Source organism: Anomaloglossus baeobatrachus, chromosome 5 (genome assembly GCF_048569485.1).
Source record: "Anomaloglossus baeobatrachus isolate aAnoBae1 chromosome 5, aAnoBae1.hap1, whole genome shotgun sequence".
In the NCBI taxonomy this organism is placed as follows: Eukaryota; Metazoa; Chordata; class Amphibia; order Anura; family Aromobatidae; genus Anomaloglossus; species Anomaloglossus baeobatrachus.
Window position 1 is genome coordinate 448,159,165 of NC_134357.1, and position 27,191 is coordinate 448,186,355.

Consider the following 27,191-nt stretch of genomic DNA (forward strand, 5'->3'; position numbering starts at 1 on the left):
AAATCACAGCAAAGTGAAATAACACACTCTCCCCACAATAAATGTACAAGGGACCCCACAATAACGTCTCAATACTTAGCGGGGCCAACTCTAAGAGCGGGATCGGAGGGCCAAGGAGATATACAGGGGAGGGAATATTTCCTCAGAGAGGAGTGTCCCTCCCCAGTGCTGAACAGTCGCTGGGTGGAGCCGCACTGTCCCTCTGCATGATTGGCATGCAGGGGCAGTGAAAACGAAACTAGGCCTCAGGCGAAGCCGGGGCCTAAATTTAACGATGCGGCCGGCGAGCAGGCACCATCGGCGCGGTTCTCAGGTAAAAACCAGAGAACCGGCCGGAAATGTCACAATAGATACACAGCACACTCTCCCCAACAATAAAGTACAAGGGACCCCCCGATAATAACGTCTCAGATACTTAGCTTGTGAGACGCAGGGCCAGGTCCCTGAGGGGTGAGTGCTCCGTCCGGCAGGGTCCTGAAAGGGCTGCGGATGGAGACCGGTCTCCTGCAAAGCAGTGAGAACCGTGATGGCTCCCACTTCAAGCCAGAGCCCGAGGGATGGTGAAGGAGCGCGGCATGTAAGGCTCCAGCCTTGTAAAATCAACCTTAACAGCACCGCCGACACAGTGGGGTGAGAAGGAACATGCCGGGAGTCCAGTTTGGACCCGCTTTTCTTCCAACTCTTTTGAAATCAAAAATCAAAAATCAGATGAGAATGCATGTGTGTGTGACCTCCTGAACACAAAGCATTGAACTGGCTAGATGTGGTCATCCAGGGGGTGTATATGCTCGGAGGGAGGAGCTACACTTTTTAGTGTAGTACTTTGTGTGTCCTCCGGAGGCAGAAGCTATACACCCATGGTCTAGGTCTCCCATAAGGAACGATGAAGAAAACAGAGGTTTGATTATGAAAAAGGAACTCGGGAAAAAAAAAGAGGGTCTCCTTAAAAATATCTTTTCAAGATTCTAAAATTATAACAACTAGCATGTGAGGGACGTGACGGCAGTTGTCTTTTTTGCAAAAGAGGAGCCAAAGGATGGAGGCCTCTGCTTCAGAATATGTGGGGGCTATCGCATGACATGAAGGGGTAAGACATGGTGTCTGGAAGTGAGTACAAGGCAGAAAGAGGGTTTGGGATTTGGCAACAGAAAACATTTTCTTCACATGGGTTCTTCTGATTTAATGAACTGGTTACAGCGGTCACATTTTTTGAACATCAGCCTCTAGCACTTACCCTCTACATTATTATAGTAGAGGCAGGAGCGGGTAGACACCTTGGAGCGACACATATGGACCTGAAAAAACACAGGATAAGACGATTCATTCATTCAGTATGCAAAAAGTGAAGACTGCGATACAGACTCAATATTTGTACCTTAATGTGGTTATTCTCCTGCTTCTTCACTTCCGGGTGTATACACAATTGCTCCCGAGAACCCAGGATACTGACTTTAGGCCTGAAAAAAAATACAAAATTAGTAAAGTTTTGCAAAAGTATTTAAAAATACCCAAATATATATATATATATATATATATATATATATATATATATATATATATATATATATATATATATATATATATATATATATATATATATATATATATATATAAATATAAAAGGGCTCTATAAAATATTTATACACTGTGTGCACAATTATTAGGCAATTTGTATTTTTGATGATTAATTATATTATTGAACAGCTACAGAGCTGTCGGTCAGTCCAAAAGGTTAGTGAACCTGAAACCTGACTATTTACAAAACTTAAATTGAGGTTCTGTCTTTCTAAAGAGAATATCTGTGTGCATAATTGCACAATTATTAGAGTGCAGAATTATGTAGCCAATGAAAAATGTAAATTTTACCATCCTAATTATTTATTTCCAACTGTTAAAGTGAAAAAAATAACCAAACAACTCAAAATGTGCAAAAATACATTTCGTTTAACGCCCCTTGAGAAAGTCAGCCACGCGACACGTGCGTTGGGGAGTCAGATGACATATCTTATCCTGACTAGAGGTAAACACCAACCTTTTTTGCACCTTTACACAGCTTATAACAGTGCCTTAATGCTAGTTAATTATATTATATATCTTTGGCATATGCAGATGGTTATGCATTTGCACCCTGCAATGCCTCTCTGCTGGTAGACCAGTGAGACAGCGGCGATACGGCCAACTAGTGGCTTGCATAGTATATTAAACATATACACTTGCACTTTATTATGCCGATCTACTGGTAGATTGGTGTGGCCATCACAATACTGCCATCCAGTGGTTTATATAGCAAATTTAACAAGATACACATGGGGCTTTACTGTGGTTACTAATAGATATAATATAAATATATATATATATATTATATATATATATATATATTATATATATATACACACCCCGTATTTTTCACTTTATAAGGCGCACCTGATTATAAGACGCACCCCCAAATTTGGTGAAGGAAAAGAGATTTTTTTTTTTTAATGTTAAATGGGGTCCATCTTATAATGCCAGTGTCCGTCTAACAAATCATATAGGGTGTATGTCCCTTATAGCCCCTCATCCTAAAATTAGCCCCCCTTAATCTGGATATGGCCCCCTTATATTGAATATAGCCCCCTTGTGCTGGGACACGTCCCCCTGTGCTGCCCATGGCCCCTATAGATGGCACATCTCCCCTGTGTTTGATATGGCCCCCATACAGCTGCTCATGGCCCCTATAGATGGGACATCTCCCCTGTGTTTGATATGGCCCCCATTGGGCTGCCCATGGCCCCTATAGATGGCACATCTCCCCTGTTAGATATGGCCCCATACAGCTGCCCATGGCCCCTATAGATGGGACATCTCCCCTGTGTTTGATATGGCCCCCATACAGCTGCCCATGGCCCCTATAGATGGGACATCTCTCCTGTGTTTGATATGGCCCCCATACAGCTGCCCATGGCCCCTATAGATGGCACATCTCCCCTGTTAGATATGGCCCCCATACAGCTGCCCATGGCCCCTATAGATGGCACATCTCCCCTGTGTTAGATATGCCCCCCATGCTGCTGCCCATAATAAAATAAAACACTCTTTCCTTACCTTCTCAGCGCTGTCCCTCCTCGTGTCTCCCACCTTGCAGTTGAGCTCCGGCTTCCTTACTCCCTGGTTCTTACTGCCGGTCATGCATGTGATCGGCACGGCAGAGTGATATCATCTCTGCGTGCCTTATCACAGACAACAGCAGCAGGAGACCGGAGATCAGCGCTGGAGGTAAGTAAAGCTTTTTTATTTTACTATGGGCAGCAGCACGGGGGCCATATCTAACACAGGGGGGATCATGTGCGATCAAAGGGAGCACAGGCAGATATAATATGTCCCGCTGCCCCAGCCCCTCAGCGCGATGCAATTTCAGCACCACGCTGCTGATGGATAGCGGCTGTGCATATTATATGAGCGGGAGCAGGAGATCTAACGCTGCCGCTCGCAGCTTTCCCTGCCCCCAGCAGTGCTCCAGAGCGGACTCTGCAGTATATTATATATATATATATATGTATATATATATATATATATATATATATATATATATATATATATATATACATACACACACACACATATACATATACATATATACACACACACCCCCTATATTCAGTTTATAAGACGCACCCCCTACTTTCCCCCAAAATTTGGGGGAACAAAAGTGCGTCTTATAAAGCGAAAAATACGGTACATAGACAATTTTGTATACATAAGATCTAACAGCTGGTTATTATATGAAATAGGATAGTTTTCTATGTAATGTATGTTTCATTGTGTATGTCATTTAGTTCTAATAACTAAGTGGTTATTTATACAAGTAATAGTGACTCTGGGTTCTCCTATGACAATATAATTTTAGAGTCGCAGCACTTCTAATATACGTTTGCCATGGACAGTATATGTCTATGGAACTTCTTGATTGTTCGGAATAGTTATGTACTTAACGAAAAACATAAATTTTTCCATCCTAATTATTTATTTCCATCTGTTAAAGTTAAAAAAAACCATAACAACTCAAAATGTACAAAAATACATCTCTACCAATTAAAAAATATATAAGTCATCGATCTAGCCGCTCTTCTTTTCAGTAACAGCAATAAGCCGTCCATTCCTGGAGTTTTCTCAGTTTCTTAATCTGATGACTATCAGCTTTTTGGGCAGCACCAACCACAGCCCCTAAGACAGTGATCAGAGAGGTGACTGTTTTCCTTTCCTGTAAATCTACCATATAAAAAAGGGCCACAACTCAATAGGGTTGCGATCAGATGAGGAAGGCTCCGGGTCATTATTCTTACATCTTTAACCTTTTAAGGTTAAGCAGTGGTGACTTTGATGTTGTGATGGAGTATTGTCCTGCAGAAAAATCATTGTTTTCATAAAAGATGCAGACTTTACCTGGAAAACTGCTTGAAGAAAGTGTCTTCATAAATCTGGCAGTAAGTTTGCAAGTTGATTTAAGTCTTCAACCCCCAACATCTTTAATAATTCCAGCCCATAGCAATACCCACCTCCACCTTGCTGGCATCTCAGTGGAAGTGGAGGTCTGTGCCCGGTACTGATCCAGCCATGGCCCATCCACTTGGTTCATCAGTAGTCATTCATCTCATCAGCCCATAAAACCTTTGTAAAATCTGGTTTTAGCTATTTCTTGGCCCAGTCAGTGTGTTGTTCAGCGGTGGACAGGTTTTAGCCTCCTTTACCTCGCCTAGGTCTCTGAGCACTGAACAACCTTGTACTTTTTTTCTCAACATATTTTTTTGACCCTATTGACTATTTGCAACAAAACGTTTGTTGGTTCTGTGATGACGCACCAATATATTAGCAATTTTAAGTGTGCTGAACGAACCCCTCGTACGGCTCACATTTTTAACTTTTCAGAGTCAGTTAACCTCATTTCTGGTCCATTTTGTCTCGGGTAAGGAAGCTGCCTAATAATTCTGCACATCTTCATAAAGAGCATTGTATCCTCCTCATTACACAAATACACATCACCTGATATGCTTCATAACGGTTGGAGTTGGAAAATCTAGATACAAATGATGATATGGTCATAATACTCACTTGCTTAATAATTCTGCACATAATGTAAGAATATTGAGTAACAAAATACCCATTTTCCTCCACACAGTATGAATTACATGATAAAATTATGATTGCAGCCACCACTAGAGGGAGCTCATTGCACACAGTTTCTCATGCTATCACCTGATTTCTGCCACCCAAACCATAGGCAGCCATGAGTCAGATCATGGTTGAAAAACGCGTTGCAGGTGATTGACAGGTCTCTCCATCTAATGTACATTGCGAGGGACCTGTCAATCACCTAGAGCAGTGCTGAGAAGGGCCAACAGGGGGTGGTGCCGGACTAGCTACACTTCTGCCTATTGTCCCTGGCCGGATCTTTAACTCCTTTAGACCTTGCAATTTTCCGCTCCCTAGCTATATGATGACTTAATTTTTGTGAGATGAATTATACTATTGAATGAGATCATAGATTCTATCATGTATTGCACTGGAAAGCAGAAAAAAATTCCAAGTGCACTGTATGGTATTTTATTTACTTTATGGTAAAACTGACCTGGCGGCATGATTCTCTAGGTCAGTTTGAGTATGCAAATACTAAATATGTACTGTTATTTTTCTTTTTTTAGGTGGGGGAAAAAAAAAATGTGGAAATTTGATAGAATTTTTTTTTGTTTTAGTCGCCATTTAACATAACCCGTAATGTTTTTGTTTTTCGGGATCTGGGGCTGTGAGGGCTTATTTTTTTTTGTGCCCTGAACTGATATTTTTACGGATTCCATTTTGGGGTAGATACGATGTTTTGATCGCCTCTTATTGCATTTTATTGCAATGGTGCGGCGGCCCAAAAACGTAATTGTTGCGTTTTGATAATTTTTCTCATTACGTCGTTTGCCAATCAGATTAGTTTATTTTATATTTTGATAGATCAGAAATTTATTAAGACCAATGATTCCAATTAAGTGTATTTTTATTGTATTATTATTAATAGAACAAGAGAGGGGTGATTTTAACTATTTTTTTCATAATTTTAAAACCTTTTTCCCCCCCCACTTTTTATTGTATTTACCAGTCCCCTTAGGGGACTTTAAGCTCTGATTATTCGATTGCTTCTGCTATACAGAGCGGGGCGTCAGCATCCACCAGAAATCATCATCTCCTATGAATGCTGACTCGCAGCCGGCATTCACAGGAGAAATAGGGGTCATCAGCTGACCCCCAGTTGTCGTGACAACCAATTGGCGCCCCGCAATCACGTCATGGGCGCACTGATGGGAGCAGGGAATGACACGTTCCCCGCCCCCGCGTGCTAAATGCTGCTGTCAGAGGGATTTAACTGTTGCTGTTAGAGGCACATGATGGCTGATTAAATCAGCCATTATGTGTCAGGGAAAGATGTGGGCTCAGTGTGCAAGGCCGAATCAAAGGCAGGCACAAGACCTTTGACATACCAGTACGTCAAAGGTCGTGAAGGGGTAAAAGTTTATATGCTCTGAAATACTGGTGTGTTTCAGAGAAAAATATAACTGGCAGCAATTGTGCAGCCAGGATCGGATTTATGCTGCCCGCAGTTTGGGCAGCATGAATCAGATGACTGGTTCCCTTTAACACTAGAAGTCCCAGAGAGGAATCATTTAACATTTCTACCATTGGAACCTCATAGAGCTCGAAATTCCTGGGACTTCTAGTGTTAAAGGGGTTTCCCAATAAATGTATTTATCATCTACCCCCAGTTTAGGTGATAAATGTATAAGTGATCTGACAACTGGCACACCCATCATCAGCCACAAAAGTGGGGTCCCAAGGTCCCCTGTGTGAATGCAATATAGACCACAAGGTGATTATCGCTCTAATCACACATTGGGACTCCCATTCTTATCAACAACGAGTAGCTGATAAATGTATTTAGTGGGGAAACCCCTTTAACCCTTTCCCGCAGCAGCTAGTTTTTGCGGATCCTAACCAGAGCAGATTCTCTGAAATGCTTCTACAGATCCCAGTGATTCTGAGGCCGTTTTTTCTTCACACATTGTATTTTATGTTGATGGTCAATTTTGGTTCATATGATTTGTGTTTATTTAGGAAAATATCTGACATTTATTGACTTTTAGAAAAAGTTGCCATTTTTATTTTATGTCCATCAGATAGTCATCCTGCACAAACTAGTTAATAAATTCCATCTACCACACGTCTTCTTTACATCACCATCATTTTTTTAAACTTTTTTTTAAAAGGGTTTAATGTTTATAAGCAATTTTTTATTTTCTTTAAAACTGTATTAGAAAACCTAAGTGACTTTGATAGGTCTGTGTGTCTGAAAATGAAAACACAACACCAATTTAAAAACTAATAGCACCCAAAACCCCATTCAGGGAGTTTGTTAACTTATATTCTCTAAGTAAAAAAAATAAAACATACATTTTTATACCCATTAAACTGTTGCTTTTGCTTCAATTTTTCTCATGTCCACAATGGGTAATAGAAGATCCCATAATTTGTTGTGCAATTTCTCCCAAATGCAGCTATATCCCAAAATTGGTCAGAAACTATCATATGTCCACACGGCCAGGCTCATCAGGAACAAGCGCTATTTGACGTTTGTAACACAGATTTTCCATGAACAGTTTGTCAGTGAAATTTATAGAACCTCTAAAGTGTCAGAAAATCAGAACCCCCCTCAAATGACCCCATTTTGGAAATTACACTCAGAGCCTTTGAGCTACCGGTGAATTTGGAAACCCCTAGATTTCTATGGACAGGTAACAGACCTGATTGAGGACTTTTTTTCTTTGGTGGGTGGACTTGATGTTTCTATTGGTAACATTTTTGATCGGATTTAAGGGCCGGTTTACATTTACCCTGTGCTCAACATTGAGCACCATCGTCCGGGTTTCATTCTAGGTCCACAAAAACATGATTCAGACCGGATCCCGTCAGGAACCATTCACCGTAATGAGGCAGACGGTCACTTTGGACGCCTCTGTGATGACTGTGTCCATCTCTTTGGAGGTCCACAAGTGTATGGTTGACTGCTTTTGTGTAAGCCTAAAAAATTAGTATGTAAAGCATACAGCACAGGATAAATGTTAACTTAGCGTTTTTACATGAAGAAGGGAATTTTGTTTACTTACCGTAAATTCCTTTTCTTCTAGCTCCTATTGGGAGACCCAGACAATTGGGTGTATAGCTTCTGCCTCCGGAGGCCACACAAAGTATTACACTGAAAAGTGTAACCCCTCCCCTCTGCCTATACACCCTCCCGTGCATCACGGGCTCCTCAGTTTTGGTGCAAAAGCAGGAAGGAGGAAACTTATAAATTGGTCTGGGGTAAATTCAATCCGAAGGATGTTCGGAGAACTGAAACCATAACCAAAAGAACAATTCAACATGAACAACATGTGTACACAAAAGAACAACCAGCCCGAAGGGAACAGGGGCGGGTGCTGGGTCTCCCAATAGGAGCTAGAAGAAAAGGAATTTACGGTAAGTAAACAAAATTCCCTTCTTCTTTGTCGCTCCATTGGGAGACCCAGACAATTGGGACGTCCAAAAGCAGTCCCTGGGTGGGTAAAAGAATACCTCAATAAAAGAGAGCCGAAAACGACCCCTTCCAACAGGTGGGCAACCGCCGCCTGAAGGACTCGCCTACCTAGACTGGCATCTGCCGAAGCATAGGTATGCACTTGATAGTGTTTTGTGAAGGTGTGCAGACTAGACCAGGTAGCTGCCTGACACACCTGCTGAGCCGTAGCCCGGTGTCGCAATGCCCAGGACGCACCCACGGCTCTGGTAGAATGGGCTTTCAGGCCCGAAGGAAGAGGAAGCCCCGAAGAACGGTAGGCTTCAAGAATCGGTTCCTTGATCCACCGAGCCAAGGTTGACTTGGAAGCCTGCGAACCCTTACGCTGGCCAGCGACCAGGACAAAGAGCGCATCTGAACGGCGCAGGGGCGCCGTGCGAGACACGTAGAGTCGGAGTGCTCTCACTAGATCTAATGAATGCAAATCCTTTTCACACTGGTGAACTGGATGAGGGCAAAATGACGGTAAGGAGATATCCTGATTGAGATGAAAAGGAGATACCACCTTAGGGAGAAACTCCGGGACAGGACGCAGAACCACCTTATCCTGGTGAAAAACAGGAAAGGGGATTTGCATGACAGCGCTTCAAGCTCCGACACTCTTCGGAGTGAGGTAATTGCCACAAGAAATGCCACCTTCTGCAAAAGACGTGATAAAGAGACATCCCTCAGCGGCTCGAAAGGTGGTTTTTGAAGAGCCATTAACACCCTGTTAAGGTCCCAGGGTTCCAGCAGACGCTTGTAGGGTGGAACTATGTGGCAAACTCCCTGCAGGAACGTGCGGACCTGCGGAAGCCTTGCCAGGCGCTTTTGAAAAAATACTGAGAGCACCGATACTTGTCCCTTGAGAGAGCCGAGTGACAAACCCTTGTCCATTCCGTATTGAAGGAATGAAAGAAAAATAGGTAAGGCAAAAGGCCAGGGAGTAAAACCCTTATCAGAGCACCAGGACAAGAAGATCCGCCACGACCTGTAATAGATCTTGGCGGACGTTGGTTTCCTGGCCTGTCTCATAGTGGCAATGACATCCAGAGATAAATCCGACGACGCTAGGAGCCAGGACTCAATGGCCACACAGTCAGGTTGAGGGCCGCAGAATTCAGATGGAAAAACGGCCCTTGTGACAGCAGGTCTGTGCGGTCTGGAAGCGCCCACGGCTGACCCACCGTGAGATGCCACAGATCCGGGTACCACGACCGCCTCGGCCAATCTGGAGCGACGAGAATGGCGCGACGACAGTCGGATCTGATCTTGCGTAACACTCTGGGCAACATCGCCAGAGGAGGAAACACATAAGGGAGTCGAAACTGCGACCAATCCTGAACTAACGCGTCCGCCGCCAGAGCTCTGTGATCTTGAGACCGTGCCATGAAGGCCGGGACCTTGTTGTTGTGTAGTGACGCCATGAGATCGACGTCCGGCGTTCCCCAGCGGCGACAGATCTCTCGAAACACGTCTGGGTGAAGAGACCATTCCCCCGCATCTATGCCCTGACGACTGAGAAAATCTGCTTCCCAGTTTTCTACGCCCGGGATGTGAACTGCGGAGATGGTGGAGGCTGTGGCTTCCGCCCACAGCAGAATCCGCCGGACTTCCTGGAAGGCTTGACGGCTGCGCGTGCCGCCCTGGTGGTTGATGTACGCGACCGCCGTGGCGTTGTCCGACTGTATGCGGATCTGCCTGCCCTCCAGCCACCGATGGAACGCCTTTAGGGCTAGATACACTGCCCTTATCTCCAGAACATTGATCTGAAGGGAAGACTCTATCGGAGTCCAGGTTCCCTGAGCCCTGTGGTGGAGAAAAACCGCACCCCACCCTGACAGGCTCGCGTCCGTCGTGACCACAGCCCAGGTTGGGGGTAGGAAGGATTTTCCCTGCGACAGAGAGTTGGGAAGGAGCCACCACTGAAGTGACGTCTTGGTTGCAAGGGAAAGAGAGACGTTCCTGTCGAGGGACGTCGACCTCCTGTCCCATTTGCGGAGAATGTCCCATTGGAGTGGGCGCAGATGGAACTGCGCGAAGGGCACTGCCTCCATTGCTGCCACCATCTTCCCCAGGAAGTGCATGAGGCGCCTCAAGGGGTGTGACTGACCCCGAAGAAGAGATTGCACCCCTGTCTGCAGCGAAAGCTGTTTGTCCAGCGGTAGCTTGACTACCGCTGAGTGAGTATGAAACTCCATCCCGAGGTAAGTCAGTGATTGGGTCGGTGTCAACTTGGACTTTGGGAAGTTGATGAGCCACCCGAACTGCTGGAGAGTCGCCAGAGCGACGGTCAGGCTGTGTTGACACACCACCCGGGAGGGTGCCCTGACTAGGAGATCGTCTAAGTAAGGGATCACCGAGTGTCCCTGAGAGTGTAGGACCGCCACAACGGATGCCATGACCTTGGTGAAGACCCGTGGGGCTGTCGCCAGGCCGAAAGGCAGTGCCACGAACTGAAGGTGTTCGTCCCCGATGGCGAAACGCAGGAAGCGTTGATGTTCGGGTGCAATCGGCACATGGAGATAAGCATCCTTGATGTCGATTGATGCTAGGAAGTCTCCTTGTGACATCGAAGCGATGACCGAGCGGAGAGATTCCATCCGAAACCTTCTGGTGCTCACATGCCTGTTGAGCAGTTTGAGGTCCAGAACGGGACGGAATGATCCGTCCTTCTTTGGCACCACGAACAAGTTGGAGTAGAAGCCGTGACCATGTTCCTGAGGGGGAACGGGAATCACCACTCCTTCTGTCTTCAGAACGCCCACAGCCTGAAAAAGTGCGCCGGCCCGAGATGGGGGCGGAGATGTTCTAAAGAAACGAGTCAGAGGACGAGAGCTGAACTCTATCCTGTAACCGTGAGACAGAATGTCTCTCACCCATCGGTCTTGGACATGTGGCCACCAGGCGTCGCAAAAGCGGGAGAGCCTGCCACCGACCGAGGATGCGGTTCGGGGAGGCCGAAAGTCATGAGGAGGCCGCCTTGGAGGCAGTGCCTCCGGCGGTTTTTTGGGGGCGTGACTTAGACCGCCAAGCATAGGAGTTCCTCTGGCCTTTCTCTGGCCTGTTGGACGAGGAGGATTGGGACTTGGCTGAGGGCCGAAAGGACCGAAACCTCGGTTGTATTTTCCGTTGCTGAGGTCTCTTCGGTTTGGACTGGGGTAAGGACGTGTCCTTTCCCTTGGATTCCTTAATAATTTCATCCAATTGTTCGCCAAACAATCGGTCGCCAGAAAACGGCAAACCGGTTAAGAACTTCTTGGAAGAAGAGTGTGCCTTCCATTCGCGTAGCCATATGGCCCTGCGGACTGCCACCGAATTAGCGGATGCTACCGCTGTACGGCTAGCAGAGTCCAGGACGGCGTTCATGGCGTAGGACGAAAAAGCCGACGCCTGAGAAGTCAAAGACGCAACTTGCGGAGCAGAGGTACGTGTGACCGCATTAATCTCAGAAAGACAAGCTGAGATAGCTTGGAGTGCCCACACGGCTGCAAGGCCCGGGGCAAAAGACGCGCCTGTGGCTTCATAGATGGATTTCACCAGGAGCTCTATCTGCCTGTCAGTGGCATCCTTGAGCGATGAGCCATCTGCAACTGATACTACAGATCTAGCCGCCAGTCTAGAGACTGGAGGATCCACCTTGGCACATTGAGCCCAACCCTTAACTACGTCAGAGGGGAAGGGGTAACGTGTGTCATTAAGGCGCTTAGTAAAGCGCTTGTCCGGAAATGCTCTGTGCTTCTGGACAGCATCTCTGAAGTTAGAGTGATCGAAAAACGCACTCCGTGTACGTTTGGGAAACCTAAACTGGTGTTTCTCCTGCTGCGAAGCCGACTCCTCTATAGGTGGAGGTGGTGGAGAAAGATCTAGCACCTGGTTGATGGACGATATAAGATCATTTACTAAGGCGTCCCCCTCAGGTGTATCAAGATTGAGGGCAACGTCAGGGTCAGAGCCCTGAGCTGCGACGTCCGCCTCGTCCTCCAGAGAGTCCTCAAGCTGAGACCCCGAGCAGCGTGAGGAAGTCGGGGAAGATTCCCAGCGAGCCCGCTTAGCCGGTCTGGGACTGTGGTCCGTGCAGGAGTCCTCCACGTGAGACCTAGGGGCCACCCCAGGAGCACGCTGTGGCGCAGACCGAGAGGGGCCTGGAGGCGATGATCCAACAGGGCCCGGGGCCTGTGTAAGGACCGGTCTGGACTGCAAGGCTTCTAGTAGCTTGGCAGACCATTTGTCCATAGACTGAGCCATGGATTGTGAAAGCGACTCAGAGAGTTTCTCAGCAAAAACTGCAAACTCTGTCCCTGCCGCCTGGACAGTGGAAGCAGGAGGGTCTGCCTGATCCGAGGGGCCCACTAGTGACCGAGGCTCCGGCTGAGCAAGTGCAACAGGGGTCGAGCATTGCTCACAGTGAGGGTAGGTGGAACCCGCAGGTAACATAGCCCCACAAGAGGTACAGGTTGCAAAAAGAAGGGAATTTTGTTACTTACCGTAAATTCCTTTTCTTCTAGCTCCTATTGGGAGACCCAGACGATTGGGTGTATAGCACTGCCTCCGGAGGCCACACAAAGCATTACACTAAAAAGTGTAAGGCCCCTCCCCTTCTGGCTATACACCCCCCGTGGGATCACGGGCTGCTCAGTTTTAGTGCTAAAGCAAGAAGGAGGAAAGCCAATAACTGGTTTAAACCAATTCACTCCGAAGTAACATCGGAGAACTGAAAACCGTTCAACATGAACAACATGTGTACCCGAAAAAAACCAACAATCCCGAAGGACAACAGGGCGGGTGCTGGGTCTCCCAATAGGAGCTAGAAGAAAAGGAATTTACGGTAAGTAACAAAATTCCCTTCTTCTTCGGCGCTCCATTGGGAGACCCAGACGATTGGGACGTCCAAAAGCAGTCCCTGGGTGGGTAAAGAAATACCTCATGTTAGAGCTGCAAAGACAGCCTTCCCCTACGGGGAGGTAACTGCCGCCTGCAGGACTCTTCTACCTAGGCTGGCGTCCGCCGAAGCATAGGTATGCACCTGATAATGTTTGGTGAAAGTGTGCAGACTCGACCAGGTAGCTGCCTGGCACACCTGTTGAGCCGTAGCCTGGTGTCGTAATGCCCAGGACGCACCCACGGCTCTGGTAGAGTGGGCCTTCAGCCCTGATGGAACCGGAAGCCCAGCAGAACGGTAGGCTTCAAGAATTGGTTCTTTGATCCATCGAGCCAGGGTGGCTTTGGAAGCCTGCGACCCTTTGCGCTTACCAGCGACAAGGACAAAGAGTGCATCCGAGCGGCGCAGGGGCGCCGTGCGGGAAATGTAGATTCTGAGTGCTCTCACCAGATCTAACATATGTAAATCCTTTTCATACCGAAGAACTGGATGAGGACAAAAGGAAGGCAAGGAGATATCCTGATTAAGATGAAAAGAGGATACCACCTTAGGGAGAAACTCCTGAATGGGGCGCAGCACTACCTTGTCCTGGTGGAACACCAGGAAGGGAGCCTTGGATGACAGCGCTGCTAGCTCAGACACTCTCCGAAGAGACGTGACCGCCACTAGAAAGGCCACTTTCTGTGAGAGACGAGAAAGTGAAACATCCCTCAGAGGCTCGAAGGGCGGCTTCTGGAGAGCAACTAGTACCCTGTTTAGATCCCATGGATCTAACGGCCGCCTGTACGGAGGGACGATATGACAAACCCCCTGCAGGAACGTGCGCACCTGAGAAAGTCGTGCTAGACGCTTCTGAAAAAACACGGATAGTGCCGAGACTTGCCCTTTAAGGGAGCCGAGCGACAAGCCCTTTTCCAACCCAGATTGCAGGAAGGAAAGAAAAGTAGGTAACGCGAATGGCCAGGGGGATACTCCTTGTGCAGAGCACCAGGATAAGAAAATCCTCCACGTTCTGTGGTAGATCTTAGCAGAAGTGGACTTCCTAGCCTGTCTCATGGTGGCAACGACTCCTTGGGATAATCCTGAAGACGCTAGGATCCAGGACTCAATGGCCACACAGTCAGGTTCAGGGCCGCAGAATTCCGATGGAAAAACGGCCCTTGGGACAGTAAGTCTGGTCGGTCTGGTAGTGTCCACGGTTGGCCGACCGTGAGATGCCACAGATCCGGGTACCACGACCTCCTCGGCCAGTCTGGGGCGACGAGTATGACGCGGCTGCAATCGGATCTGATCTTGCGTAGCACTCTGGGCAAGAGTGCCAGAGGTGGGAACACATAAGGGAGCCGGAACTGCGACCAATCTTGCACTAAGGCGTCTGCCGCCAGAGCTCTTTGATCGCGAGACCGCGCCATGAACGTCGGGACCTTGTTGTTGTGCCGCGACGCCATTAGGTCGACGTCCGGCACCCCCCAGCGGCGACAGATTTCCTGAAACACGTCCGGGTGAAGGGACCATTCCCCTGCGTCCATACCCTGGCGACTGAGGAAGTCTGCTTCCCAGTTTTCTACGCCCGGGATGTGAACCGCTGATATGGTGGATGCTCTGTCCTCCACCCACAACAGAATCCGCCGGACTTCCTGGAAGGCTTGCCGACTGCGTGTCCTTCCTTGGTGGTTGATGTATGCCACCGCTGTGGAGTTGTCCGACTGAATTCGGATCTGCTTTCCTTCCAGCCACTGCTGGAAGGCTAGTAGGGCAAGATACACTGCCCTGATTTCCAGAACATTGATCTGAAGGGTGGACTCCTGCTGAGTCCACGTCCCTTGAGCCCTGTGGTGGAGAAAAACTGCTCCCCACCCTGACAGACTCGCGTCTGTCGTGACCACTGCCCAGGATGGGGGTAGGAATGATCTTCCCTGTGATAATGAGGTGGGAAGAAGCCACCATTGCAGAGAGTCCTTGGCCGTCTGGGAAAGGGAGACTTTCCTGTCCAGGGAAGTTGACTTCCCGTCCCATTGGCGGAGAATGTCCCATTGAAGTGGGCGCAGATGAAACTGTGCAAACGGGACTGCCTCCATTGCTGCCACCATCTTCCCTAGGAAGTGCATGAGGCGCCTTAAGGAGTGCGACTGACCATGAAGGAGAGACTGTACCCCTGTCTGTAGTGACCGCTGCTTGTCCAGCGGAAGCTTCACTATCGCTGAGAGAGTATGAAACTCCATGCCAAGATACGTTAGTGATTGAGTCGGTGACAGATTTGACTTTGAAAAGTTGATGATCCACCCGAAAGTCTGGAGAGTCTCCAGCGCAACATTCAGGCTGTGTTGGCATGCCTCTTGAGAGGGTGCTTTGACAAGTAGATCGTCCAAGTAAGGGATCACCGAGTGTCCCTGGGAGTGCAAGACTGCTACCACTGCCGCCATGACCTTGGTGAAAACCCGTGGGGCTGTCGCCAGACCAAAAGGCAGAGCTACGAACTGGAGATGTTCGTCTCTTATCACAAAACGTAGAAAATGTTGGTGCTCTGTAGCAATCGGCACGTGGAGATAAGCATCTTTGATGTCTATTGATGCAAGGAAATCTCCTTGAGACATTGAGGCAATGACGGAGCGGAGGGATTCCATCCGGAACCGCCTGGCGTTCACATGCTTGTTGAGCAGCTTTAGGTCCAGAACAGGACGGAACGAGCCGTCCTTTTTTGGAACCACGAAGAGATTGGAGTAAAAACCTTGCCCCTGTTCCTGAAGAGGAACAGGGATCACCACTCCTTCTGCTCTTAGTGAGCCCACCGCCTGCAGAAGAGCATCTGCTCGGTCGGGATGTGGGGAAGTTCTGAAGAACCGAGGCGGAGGACGAGAACTGAACTCTATCCTGTAGCCGTGAGACAAAATGTCTGTTACCCACCGGTCCTTGACCTGTGGCAGCCAAATGTCGCAAAAGCGGGAGAGCCTGCCACCGACCGAGGATGCGGAGGGAGGAGGCCGAAAGTCATGAGGCAGCCGCCTTGGAAGCGGTTCCTCCGGTTGCTTTCTTGGGGCGTGAGTGAGCCCGCCAGGAATCTGAGCCCCTTTGCTCCTTCTGAGTCCCTTTGGACGAGGAGAATTGGGCCTTGCCGGAGCCTCGAAAGGACCGAAACCTCGACTGCCACCTCCTTTGTTGAGGTTTGCTTGATCTGGGCTGGGGTAAGGAGGAGTCTTTACCCTTGGACTGTTTAATGATTTCAGCCAATTGCTCACCAAACAGTCTGTCTACAGATAGTGGCAAGCTGGTTAAACATTTTTTGGAAGCAGAATCCGCTTTCCATTCTTTTAACCACAAGGCTCTGCGCAAAACCACCGAGTTGGCAGATGCCATTGAGGTACGGCTCGTAGAGTCCAGGACAGCGTTGATAGCATAGGTCGCAAACGCAGACATTTGCGAAGTTAAGGACTCCACTTGCGGCACTGCTGGACGTATGATAGAGTCCACCTGTGCCAGACCAGCTGAAATAGCTTGGAGTGCCCACACGGCCGCGAATGCTGGAGCAAACGACGCGCCGATAGCTTCATAGACAGATTTCAACCAAAGGTCCATCTGTCTGTCATTAGCATCTTTAAGTGAAGCCCCATCCTCCACTGCAACTATGGATCTAGCCGCAAGCCTGGAGATTGGGGGATCCACCTTTGGACACTGGGTCCAGCGTTTGACCACGTCAGGGGGAAAGGGATAACGTGTATCCTTAAGACGTTTGGAGAAACGCTTGTCTGGATAAGCATGGTGTTTCTGGACTGATTCTCTGAAGTCAGCGTGGTCCAGAAAAGTACTCAGTTTACGCTTGGGATACCTGAAATGGAACTTCTCCTGCTGTGCAGCTGCCTCTTCTGCTGAAGGGGCTGGGGGAGAAATATCCAACAGTCTATTGATGGCCGCTATAAGGTCATTTACCATGGAGTCACCATCAGGAGTATCCAGATTGAGAGCGGTCTCAGGATTAGACTCCTGATCACCCTCCTCTGTCTCATCATGCAGAGACTCTTCTCGCTGAGACCCTGATCCGCGTGATGACGTGGGGGGTCTCTCCCAGCGAGCTCGCTTAGGCTGCCTGGGACTGTCATCTGAGTCAGAGCCTTCAGCCTGAGATGCCTGGGACCCCCTTGAAGCACGGATTAACTCCAACTGAGGGGGACCGGGGAACATTGACGCAGCAGTGTCCATGGTCTGAGTAACTGGCCTGGCCTGCAAGGTCTCTAGGATTTTTGTCATAGTGACAGACATCTTGTCAGCAAAAACTGCAAACTCTGTCACCGGGACAGGGTTCACCGGTGACTCTGCCTGGGCCACTACCACCATAGACTCCGGCTGACGAAGTGGCACAGGGACCGAACATTGCACACAATGGGGGTCATTGGAACCTGCCGGTAGATCAGCCCCACAAGCGGCACAAGTAGCGTATACAGCCTGTGTCTTGGCACCCTTGCGTTTTGCGGATGACATGTTGTCGTCTCCTCAGAGCAATATAGGGTATACAGCCAAGAAGCGACCTTACAGTGCAATATATATATATATATGGTATAGAGAAAAAAATACACCAATATAACACTGTGGCACTAGTGGGGCCAGCACTAATGTGCTGCTTACCGCCCGCTTAACGCGGGTGTGTGGTCGCCAGGAATCCCTTGTCTGGGTCTCCCAGAGCCTGTGTCCGTTCTCCAGCCAGACTGCATGTAGGAATGGCTGCCGGCGTCCTGTGGAGAGGGGCGGGGCCCTGGGCGTGTGCAGACAAAGTGCGGGAAACCTGCGCCCCACTGTGCTCAGTGAGAGGGCTGGAGTATGTAAATAAGACTCCAGCCCTCGGCGCTGACTATCGTACAGCGTCTCTCCCTTGCCCTGATTGACAGGGTGGGGGCGGGAACGAAGCGGAGCTAGGCCGCAAAAGCCGGGGACTAGATTTATAAGCGCCGCCGTCGTAAAAGCACGGTCGGCGCTAAGTCCCCGGCGCACCACAAGTCTCAGCCGCGCCGCCGCTCCAGGGGCGGCCGGCGCGGCAGTCCCCAACACATAAAGTCCCTCAGAGAAACTGCAGTGACTGTAACCCCAGCGCGCAGCGCTACTGTCCCCGGCGCACTAGCACACCCAGCAAGTCTGGAGTGTGCGCGGCCTGTCCATACGGGGACACAGAGTACCTGAATGTTGCAGGGCCTTGTCCCTGAACGGTACCCAGCTCCGTATCCAGCAGGTTCTACGGGTCTGTGGATGGAGCCCGGCCTCAGGGCTTGGGGGCCGGTAAGATCCCACTTCCTCAGAGCCCCTCAGGGGGATGGGGAAGGAAAGCAGCATGTGGGCTCCAGCCTCCGTACCCACAATGGGTACCTCAACCTTAACAAACACCGCCAATAGGAATGGGGTGAGAAGGGAGCATGCTGGGGGCCCTAGTATGGGCCCTCTTTTCTTCCATCCGATATAGTCAGCAGCTACTGCTGACTAAACAGTGGAGCTATGCGTGGATGTCTGACCTCCTTCGCACAAAGCTTGAAAACTGAGCAGCCCGTGATCCCACGGGGGGTGTATAGCCAGAAGGGGAGGGGCCTTACACTTTTTAGTGTAATGCTTTGTGTGGCCTCCGGAGGCAGTGCTATACACCCAATCGTCTGGGTCTCCCAATGGAGCGCCGAAGAAAACCCTTTGCCTTAGCGCCCTTGCTCCTTGTGGACGACATGCTGTTGTCTCCTAGGAGAGTGATCACTGAGGGTATATAGCCAAAAGTAAACAACCTGGCCGAACAGAGAAAATATATACAAATATATATATATATACACTTCGGCACCCTAGGGGGACCAGCACCGGGTGACCGGTGTGGCTTACCGACCGCCCAAAGCGGAGTGTGTGTCCACCAGATTCCCTGCCTTAGGTCTCCCAGAGCTGCAGAGCTCGTTCCTGAAATCCTCCACCGGCAGAATGTGTAAAAATGGCTCTCAGGGGAGGAGGGAGCCGTGGGCGGCAACTAGTAAAGTGCGGGAATCTGGGGCCCCACAGTGATCAGTGAGGGGGGGGGAGGAAACCTAAAGTATGCTCCAGCCCTCACTGCCGACATCAGGTCGACCGTCCCGCCCTTACCCCTGACTGGCAGGCCCGGGGGCGGGAGTTATGGTACTAGGCCGCAATGAAGCCGGGGACTAAATTTAATACCGCGGCCGACAAACAGGCTCGGTCGGCGCGGAAGTCCCGGTCTTCACAAACCAGCAGCTGCTGCAGCGTCTGTGAAACAAGCGCTCCATGCACAGTCCCCATGGGGACACAGAGTACCTTTAGATGCAGGGCCCTGTCCCTGAGGATACATAGACTCCTGTCCAGCAGATTCCCACAGGGGCTGCGGAGGGAGCCCGGTCCCAGTGAATGGATGACCGGTCAGGATCCCACTTCTCCCAGAGCCGCTAAGGGATGGTGAAGGAAAACGGCATGTGGCTCCAGCCTCTGTACCCGCAATGGGTACCTCAACCTTAACAGCACTGCCGACGTAGTGGGGTGAGAAGGGAGCATGCCGGGGGCCCTGTGGGGGCCCTCTTTTCTTCCATCCGATAAAATCAGCAGCTGCTGCTGACTAAAATGGGAATGCATGAGTGGATGTGTGCCTCCTTCCACATAAAGCATAAAACTGAGGAGCCCGTGATGCACGGGAGGGTGTATAGGCAGAGGGGAGGGGTTACACTTTTCAGTGTAATACTTTGTGTGGCCTCCGGAGGCAGAAGCTATACACCCAATTGTCTGGGTCTCCCAATGGAGCGACAAAGAAAAAGCACTTTAAATGGTGAAAATGTTTCCTTGATTTTTTCATCCTTTATTTTGTGGAAGGTGGTTTTTTTGGTGTAAATTTTTTTACAATTTTTCAGATCTTTCTCTTTACGTTGTTGTAATACACTGCAATACTTGTGTACTGCAGTGTTTTAGACTTGTCAGTTTTAGGCCTTGATATAAGACAGATCTAACAGGCCAACGTGTGACCTCCAGTTGCCATGACAACCATGGTCATCCTATGAGCATGCCAATAATGGTCTTCGGAACTGGAGGTCATACTTCAGACACAGGGGTGCCAATAGGAGTTAAAGAGGGATCATGCTCCCTCTTAAAACCACTTAGCTGCAGCAATCGCTATTGAATGCAACATCTAGAAGGTTAGACAACCAGAATCAATGCCGGCACCAATCTTGGCTGTTGCTCTGAGCTTACTATTAGCTAATTCGAGCTTCTGGAGTGATTGGGCAGGACACAGTTCCTTTGCCCACACAATCACCATGACATACTGGTATATCCATTTGCGGGTAGTCTTTAACAGATAGGACGCACCAGTATATCGAATGTAGAGAAGGGGATATCCTAAATAGGCAAAATTCCTATGTTTCTGTGGACAGGATTTAAAATTCGGTATCAGAAAAATGGTGCTCTGACTAAGGCTAGTTTCACATTTGCGTTGGACGGCTTCCGTAGCATTGTGTTGTGTGACGGATGCAACGGATGCGTTGCATATAGTGGCACAACGGATGCTACGGATCGTACAAAACAACGGAAAGCTTTTTTTTTTAATTCTTCTTTACAGTTTTACCAGCAGCAGACTATTGTGAACAGCTGATCGCTCTCAATAGCCGGCGGCCGGGCGCTCAGCTGGGCGCTGTCACATGCCGGCGGGCGCTCAGTTGAGCACTGTCACTTGCCGGCGGCCGGGCATGCCGGCGGGTGGGCGCTCAGCAGAGCGTTGTCACTTGCCGGCGGCCGGGCATGCCGGCGGGCGGGCGCTCAGCTGAGCGTTGTCACTTGCCGGCGGCCGGGCGGGGCGCTCAGCTGAGCGTTGTCACTTGCCGGCGGCCGGGCATGCCGGCGGCCGGGCGTTCAGTTGAGCACTGTCACTTGCCGGCGGCCGGGCATGCCGGGGGGCGGGCGCTCAGCTGAACGTTCAGCCACCGCGAGACAAAATAAAGTTTGTGATTTAAAAAAAAAAAAAAAGGAGCATGCGCAGTGAAATCCTGAGGATTCCGCTGTTCAAAAAAAAACGTTACATGCTGCGTTCCTCCCGCTGGGCGGAAGCAACGGAGCGTCGCCCAGTGGAAGCAACGCAGGTCCTTTTGGCACAATCCGTCATCCATACAAGTCTATGGGAAACAGCGGAATCCGCTAACGGATTCCGCTGTTTTCCAAAAGGGCGGATTGTAACAGAAGGAAAACAACGCAAGTGTGAAAGTACCCAAATGTATAATACTGTAGTTAATGAAGCTGGAGTACTTCCTTTTGATCAGTAGATGGCACTCTCACCCTCCCTTACCTGCACATTGTCCCATTTTATCATGAAATTACCTGTACTTGGTCTGCTTCAGTTCACTTATGACCTGAGCCAGCTGAGAGTGTGTCCTGGATGCGTAAATGATCTTGGGGATATCGCTGTAATATGCTGTAAAATAAAAAGAATTATTTATGCTTTCGCCTGCATGATGTTTAAAAAATTGAGATTAGTGGCTAAAGGTGTGACAATAAAATAGAACAGACTTCCTAAAAATGGACATTTAAATGGGTTGTCCTCCTTTTTATTTTGGATCCCCGCAGTTCTGCTACACCTCTGCCTGTGACCCCTGCAGACTCCCATCTTTGTCTTTCACTAAGGAATATCATGTGATCGCTGCAGCCAATCTGTAGTCACTGATCACCTGCAGCCTTCTCATTCATGTGGTCACGTGACATAGTTCATATAAGAAAAGCTCAGAACAGGGAAGGTAAGAGGCATAAGCTCTCACGTCAAGTTCCCTAATGAATTCTCATAACTCATTCTGCAGCCAGCAATATACAAAGCAACACAGAGGCTATAGAAGCCTGTGCTCATTTTTTTTAATGAAACCCAAGTGCAAAAGTTATTTTAGCCAAAAATACATACCGTACCTTAAATAAAAAAATAAATAATAATTTGCCCCTAAGGTGTCCATATCCTCTAAAAGATTCTACTGCACACAACAGTTACTATTACAACCAAAATCAACATTTTTTTGGAGAGCCCGCAATATAACATGTATAGAAATTCAAACCGGTAATTTGTACGCACTGTGGTTTAATCTCGAGCCATAGCGATTTGATGGATGAACGCTCTGTAGGAAGATCAATCTTGTGCAAACCTAGATAGGTCCACCAGGGTCTTCTCAACAATTATCTTGGTAGTAGCAAGCCATCGAGTTGCAGGTCTTCCTCTTTGCCTTGTTCCTTCTATTCTCCAGTCCAAGAGGTCCTTCTCCAGTGATTGTTCTCTTCATATGAGGTCTCCAGAGTAGGGAAGTTGTAACTTGGTGATCCTTGCTTCAAGTGACATGTCTGGCTTGATTTGTTCTAACATTGATTTGTTTGTTCTTCTTGCCATGGTATTGATAACATCCTTCTCCAGCACCACATTTCAAAGGCGCTGATTCTTCTTATGCCTTGTTTCTTTATCATCCAGGTTTTGTATCTGTATGAAAAGATCAGACTATGCATGAACCATGTCTTAGTCACCAGTGAAATATACCTTGATTTGATGACCATGTCCAGTGACCATTGTTGATTTGCCCATAGCTTTTCTCCTACTACCGGTGTTGTCACTACATCTTGAGTGATCATCAATCCGAGTAGATTGAAGTCCTTTGCAACTTCCAGTTCGTCGCTTTCCATCTCAAATGTGTCCTGGTCGTACCTGGCAGTAGTTAATATCTTTATCTTTTTTGTATTGAGTAGAAGTCCCATGTTTGAGATTTTCATCTTGACACTCCATAATAAGTCCTTCATTCCATCTATGCTTGTTGCTATCAAATGTTGTATCATCTGCGTATTTAAGATTGTTGATGATTCGTCCAGCAAATTTGATTCCTTCTTTTTCGGTAAGTCAAGCCTTCGTAAACATAGCTTCTGCATATAAATTGAAGAGAAATGGTGACAGAATGACGTCTCGCTCTACTTTGAACCATGCCGTGTCACCATCTGTTGCTTCATGTTCAAAGTAAAGATTCCTGATGAGGCTGATCAGATAGTTCAGCACCCCCATATCCTTCTTGGTATTCCAAAGTTTCTGGTGATCAACAAAGTCAAAGGCTTTGCTATAGTGAAGCTATAGAGCTCATTGTTATATTCTTTAGCCTTTTCCATCATCCAGCTAATGTTAATAATTACATCCATTCATCCTCTGCCTTTTCTGAATCCCACATGTTTCTCTGGCAGCTCTTTGTCACGGTTAAGGCTGTAACCGTCTTTGAACAGTCACTAGAAAATGTATCAGGAATGTGTAGACCACGTTATTATTGAGGAACGCACGTGTTCCTTTAGCAGTCTTTGTAGGATCTGCAGCAGTATTTGGCTGGCATGGGGTAGAAGCGCAATAGTCCGATAGTTTCCACAGTCTGTAGCATATCCCTTCTTCGGAATAGGAATAAAATCCGATCTTGTTCAGTCCTTGGGACATTTACCATTTGTCCATATCTGTTGACACATGCCTGTGATGATATCAACTGCTGCTTCAGAACACTATTAGTTCTAATGGAATATTGTCATATCCGGTTACTTTGTTTTTTTGACAGAAGCTTTATCGCAGCAACAATTTCACCTTTTAAGATCGTTGGTTCGCTATCATTTCCAGGCTTCGTTCCTTCCCATATCACTGAGTTGTACTTGGAGAGGTGCTTTGTGTATTCTTTCCACCTTCCATGATCTATTCTGGCTCAGATAGTTTGTTCTCGTTGGCATCTTTCAACACGCTACTCTTGCTTGAACCCTTCTTCGTATCGCTTTGATCTTTTGGTATGCCTTCCTGGTCTTGCCCTTCAGATGTTCGCTTTCTATCTGTACTTATCTTTTAGGAATAAAGTTGTTTGTCTGCTCAATTGACGCTGTGGGGGTAAGGCCTGGGCTGTAGGCCGTTTGTCCAGATGTAATAAGATAATCTGTGTGTCTATAATTAAAGCATAGATGTTGTTGCATAATTATCTGTATGTCTGTATAACAATCGCATAGACGCCATAATATGATTTTAAGATGTGCGCTCAGGAATGTGTTAACCAAGATGAATAAGTCAAAATGTACAATGAACAAAGAAGTATTCATAACACACTGATTGAATTCATAACATGTTGGTTCTCACCAGCTGGGGTATGAAGCTGGGGCTTTATCTTTTACTCCTTGTTCCTGTTTCAAGGTCAAATGTTGGACTGTATAATCATGAGATTTTTAATAAATGAGCCAGAAGCTTGCTTTTGCTCAAACAGCGAATACGTCTTGGCGTGATCATTGTTGTCTGATTCATTTATATCTGCGTAGATCGATTTGAAATCCGCCTCTGTGACCCTGAGAGACCCCATTTGTGGTTTCCCCAAAATTCCCAACCTTGACAATGCTCTTTAACCTTTTACTGATGTTGTCTGCGTCCTGCTTGTTACCTTTTGCTTTTGCCAGCGATCTTTCTTCGGTGATCTTTAGGGTCTCTTTTGTTAACCACAGCTGGGTTACGGGGGTCTCCTCTGCCATTTGCTTATTGTCTTTCTATCTTCTTCAGGAATAATAGTCCTTATAGGTGTCTATAATTCCTGAGGCTTGGATTCTTCCATATCCAGTTATTTAAATCAGTTGTGCAGACCGTTCCAAAATACTTCAAGTACGTCCTGTTGCCTAATCCCTTTGCACAGTTTGAATCTAATCTTTTGATGTTAAAAGCTCATGATCAGTTCCACAGTCAGCTCGTGGCCTTGTTTTTGTGCTAATGATCGACGGCTTACATCTTTGTTAAACACATATGCAGTCAATCTGATTGTTATAGGTCGCATTCGGTGATGTCCAGGTGTGGAGTCTCTGTTGGTGATTTTGGAAGAAGGTGTCTATGATGGACAGTTAATTTGTCATTCAAAAGTCAATTACCGTATTTTTCGCTTTAAAAGACGCACTTTTGTTCCCCCAAATTTTGGGGGAAAGTAGGGGGTGTGTCTTATAAGCCGAATATACGGGGGGAGGGGGGGATATATATATATATATATATATTATATACACACACTGCAGGGTCCAGGGGAGGTAGGGGCAGCTCTGGAGCGCAGGTGAACGCTGCGGCGGCAGCGTTTGATCTCCTGCTCCCGCTCATATAATATGCACAGCCGCTGTCCATCTCCGTGTTGCTGAAACTGCACCGCAGTGACAGGCTGGGGGAGCGGTGCATATTATATGTCTCTGCGTCCCCCTGTGATCGCACATGCCCCCCCTGTTTTAGATATGGCCCCCATGCTGCTGCTCATTCTAAAATAAAAAAGCTTTACTTACCCCCTCCAGCGTTTCCGTTTCTCCCCATGTCCCTGCTTCCACTGTGATCAGGCACGCAGAGATCTCAGTCTGCTGTGCCGATCACATGACCGGCACCAAGAACCAGGAAGTGGAGGAAGAGAAGCACGTAGGGAGACAGGAGGGAGATCAGCGCTGGAGGAGGTAAGGAAAGAGTGCTTTATTTTACTATGGGCAGCAGCCTGGGGGCAATATCTAACACAGGGGGACTTGTGCAATCTATATAGAGGCCATGGGCAGCACTATGGGGGCGATATCTAACACAGGGGGACTTGTGCGATCTATATAGGGGCCATGGGCAGCACAATGGGGGCGATATCTAACACAGGGGGACTTGTGCGATCTATATAGGGGCCATGGGCAGCACCATGGGGGCGATATCTAACACAGGGCAACGTGTGCAATCCATAGGGGGCCATAGGCAGCACAGGGGAACGTATGCAATCCATAGGGGGCCATAGGCAGCACAGGGGAACGTATGCAATCCATAGGGGGCCATAGGCAGCACAGGGGAACGTATGCAATCCATAGGGGGCCATAGGCAGCACAGGGGAACGTATGCAATCCATAGGGGGGCCATAGGCAGCACAGGGGAACGTATGCAATCCATAGGGGGGCCATAGGCAGCACAGGGGAACGTGTGCAATCCATAGGGGGCCATAGGCAGCACAGGGGAATGTGTGCAATCCATAGGGGGCCATAGGCAGCACAGAGGAATGTGTGCAATCTATAGGGGGCCATAGGCAGCACAGGGGAACGTATGCAATCTATAGGGGGCCATAGGCAGCACAGGGGAACGTATGCAATCCATAGGGGGCCATAGGCAGCACAGGGGAACGTGTGCAATCCATAGGGGGCCATAGGCAGCACAGGGGAACGTGTGCAATCCATAGGGGGCTATATTCAATATAAGGGGGCCATATTCAGATTAAGGGGGCTAATTTTAAAATGGGGGGCTATGAGGGACATATACCCTATATGATTTGTTAGACGGGCACTGGCATTATAAGATGGACCCCATTTAACATTAAAAAAAAAAAAATTACCTTTTCCTTCACCAAATTTAGGGGTGCGTCTTATAATCAGGTGCGTCTTATAAAGCGTAAAATACGGTAATCTTCCTCCAGCCTCATTTTGTTCTCCAAGTCCAATGTTTCCAACAAATGCATGTTTGCCACGGCCCGCTTTGGCATTCAAGTCTCCCATGATAATTTTTTTCTCATGCAAGTGCAGTGCGATGTTTCACACGTTCCCATACGCTTGCATGGGGGTGCGTGAGCCGAGACTTGCTGCAAAACGCAGCATGAATCGACTGCACCAAGAGCACAATTTGTGTCGAGAAATAAAAGGAAAGAGGGCACTGCCTCATCGATTAACACTGGTGCGAGTGCAATCTGATTTTTTATC

At 48.1% G+C, this 27,191-nt stretch overlaps 1 protein-coding gene across 4 annotated transcripts in view; it reads right to left on the reverse strand.

Annotated features, from left to right (window-relative positions):
* RTEL1 (regulator of telomere elongation helicase 1) overlaps nucleotides 1–27,191 on the reverse strand; it is a 286,946-nt gene that overhangs the window by 256,548 nt on the left and 3,207 nt on the right. For all 4 annotated transcript variants that reach the window (XM_075350498.1, XM_075350499.1, XM_075350496.1 and 1 more), the window contains exons 3-5: nucleotides 21,813–21,906; nucleotides 1,376–1,457; nucleotides 1,235–1,295 (exon numbers count right to left, since the gene is read on the reverse strand). In XM_075350498.1, the coding sequence (XP_075206613.1) occupies nucleotides 1,235–1,295; nucleotides 1,376–1,457; nucleotides 21,813–21,906 (237 nt within the window). The remainder of the gene's footprint in view (nucleotides 1–1,234; nucleotides 1,296–1,375; nucleotides 1,458–21,812; nucleotides 21,907–27,191) is intronic.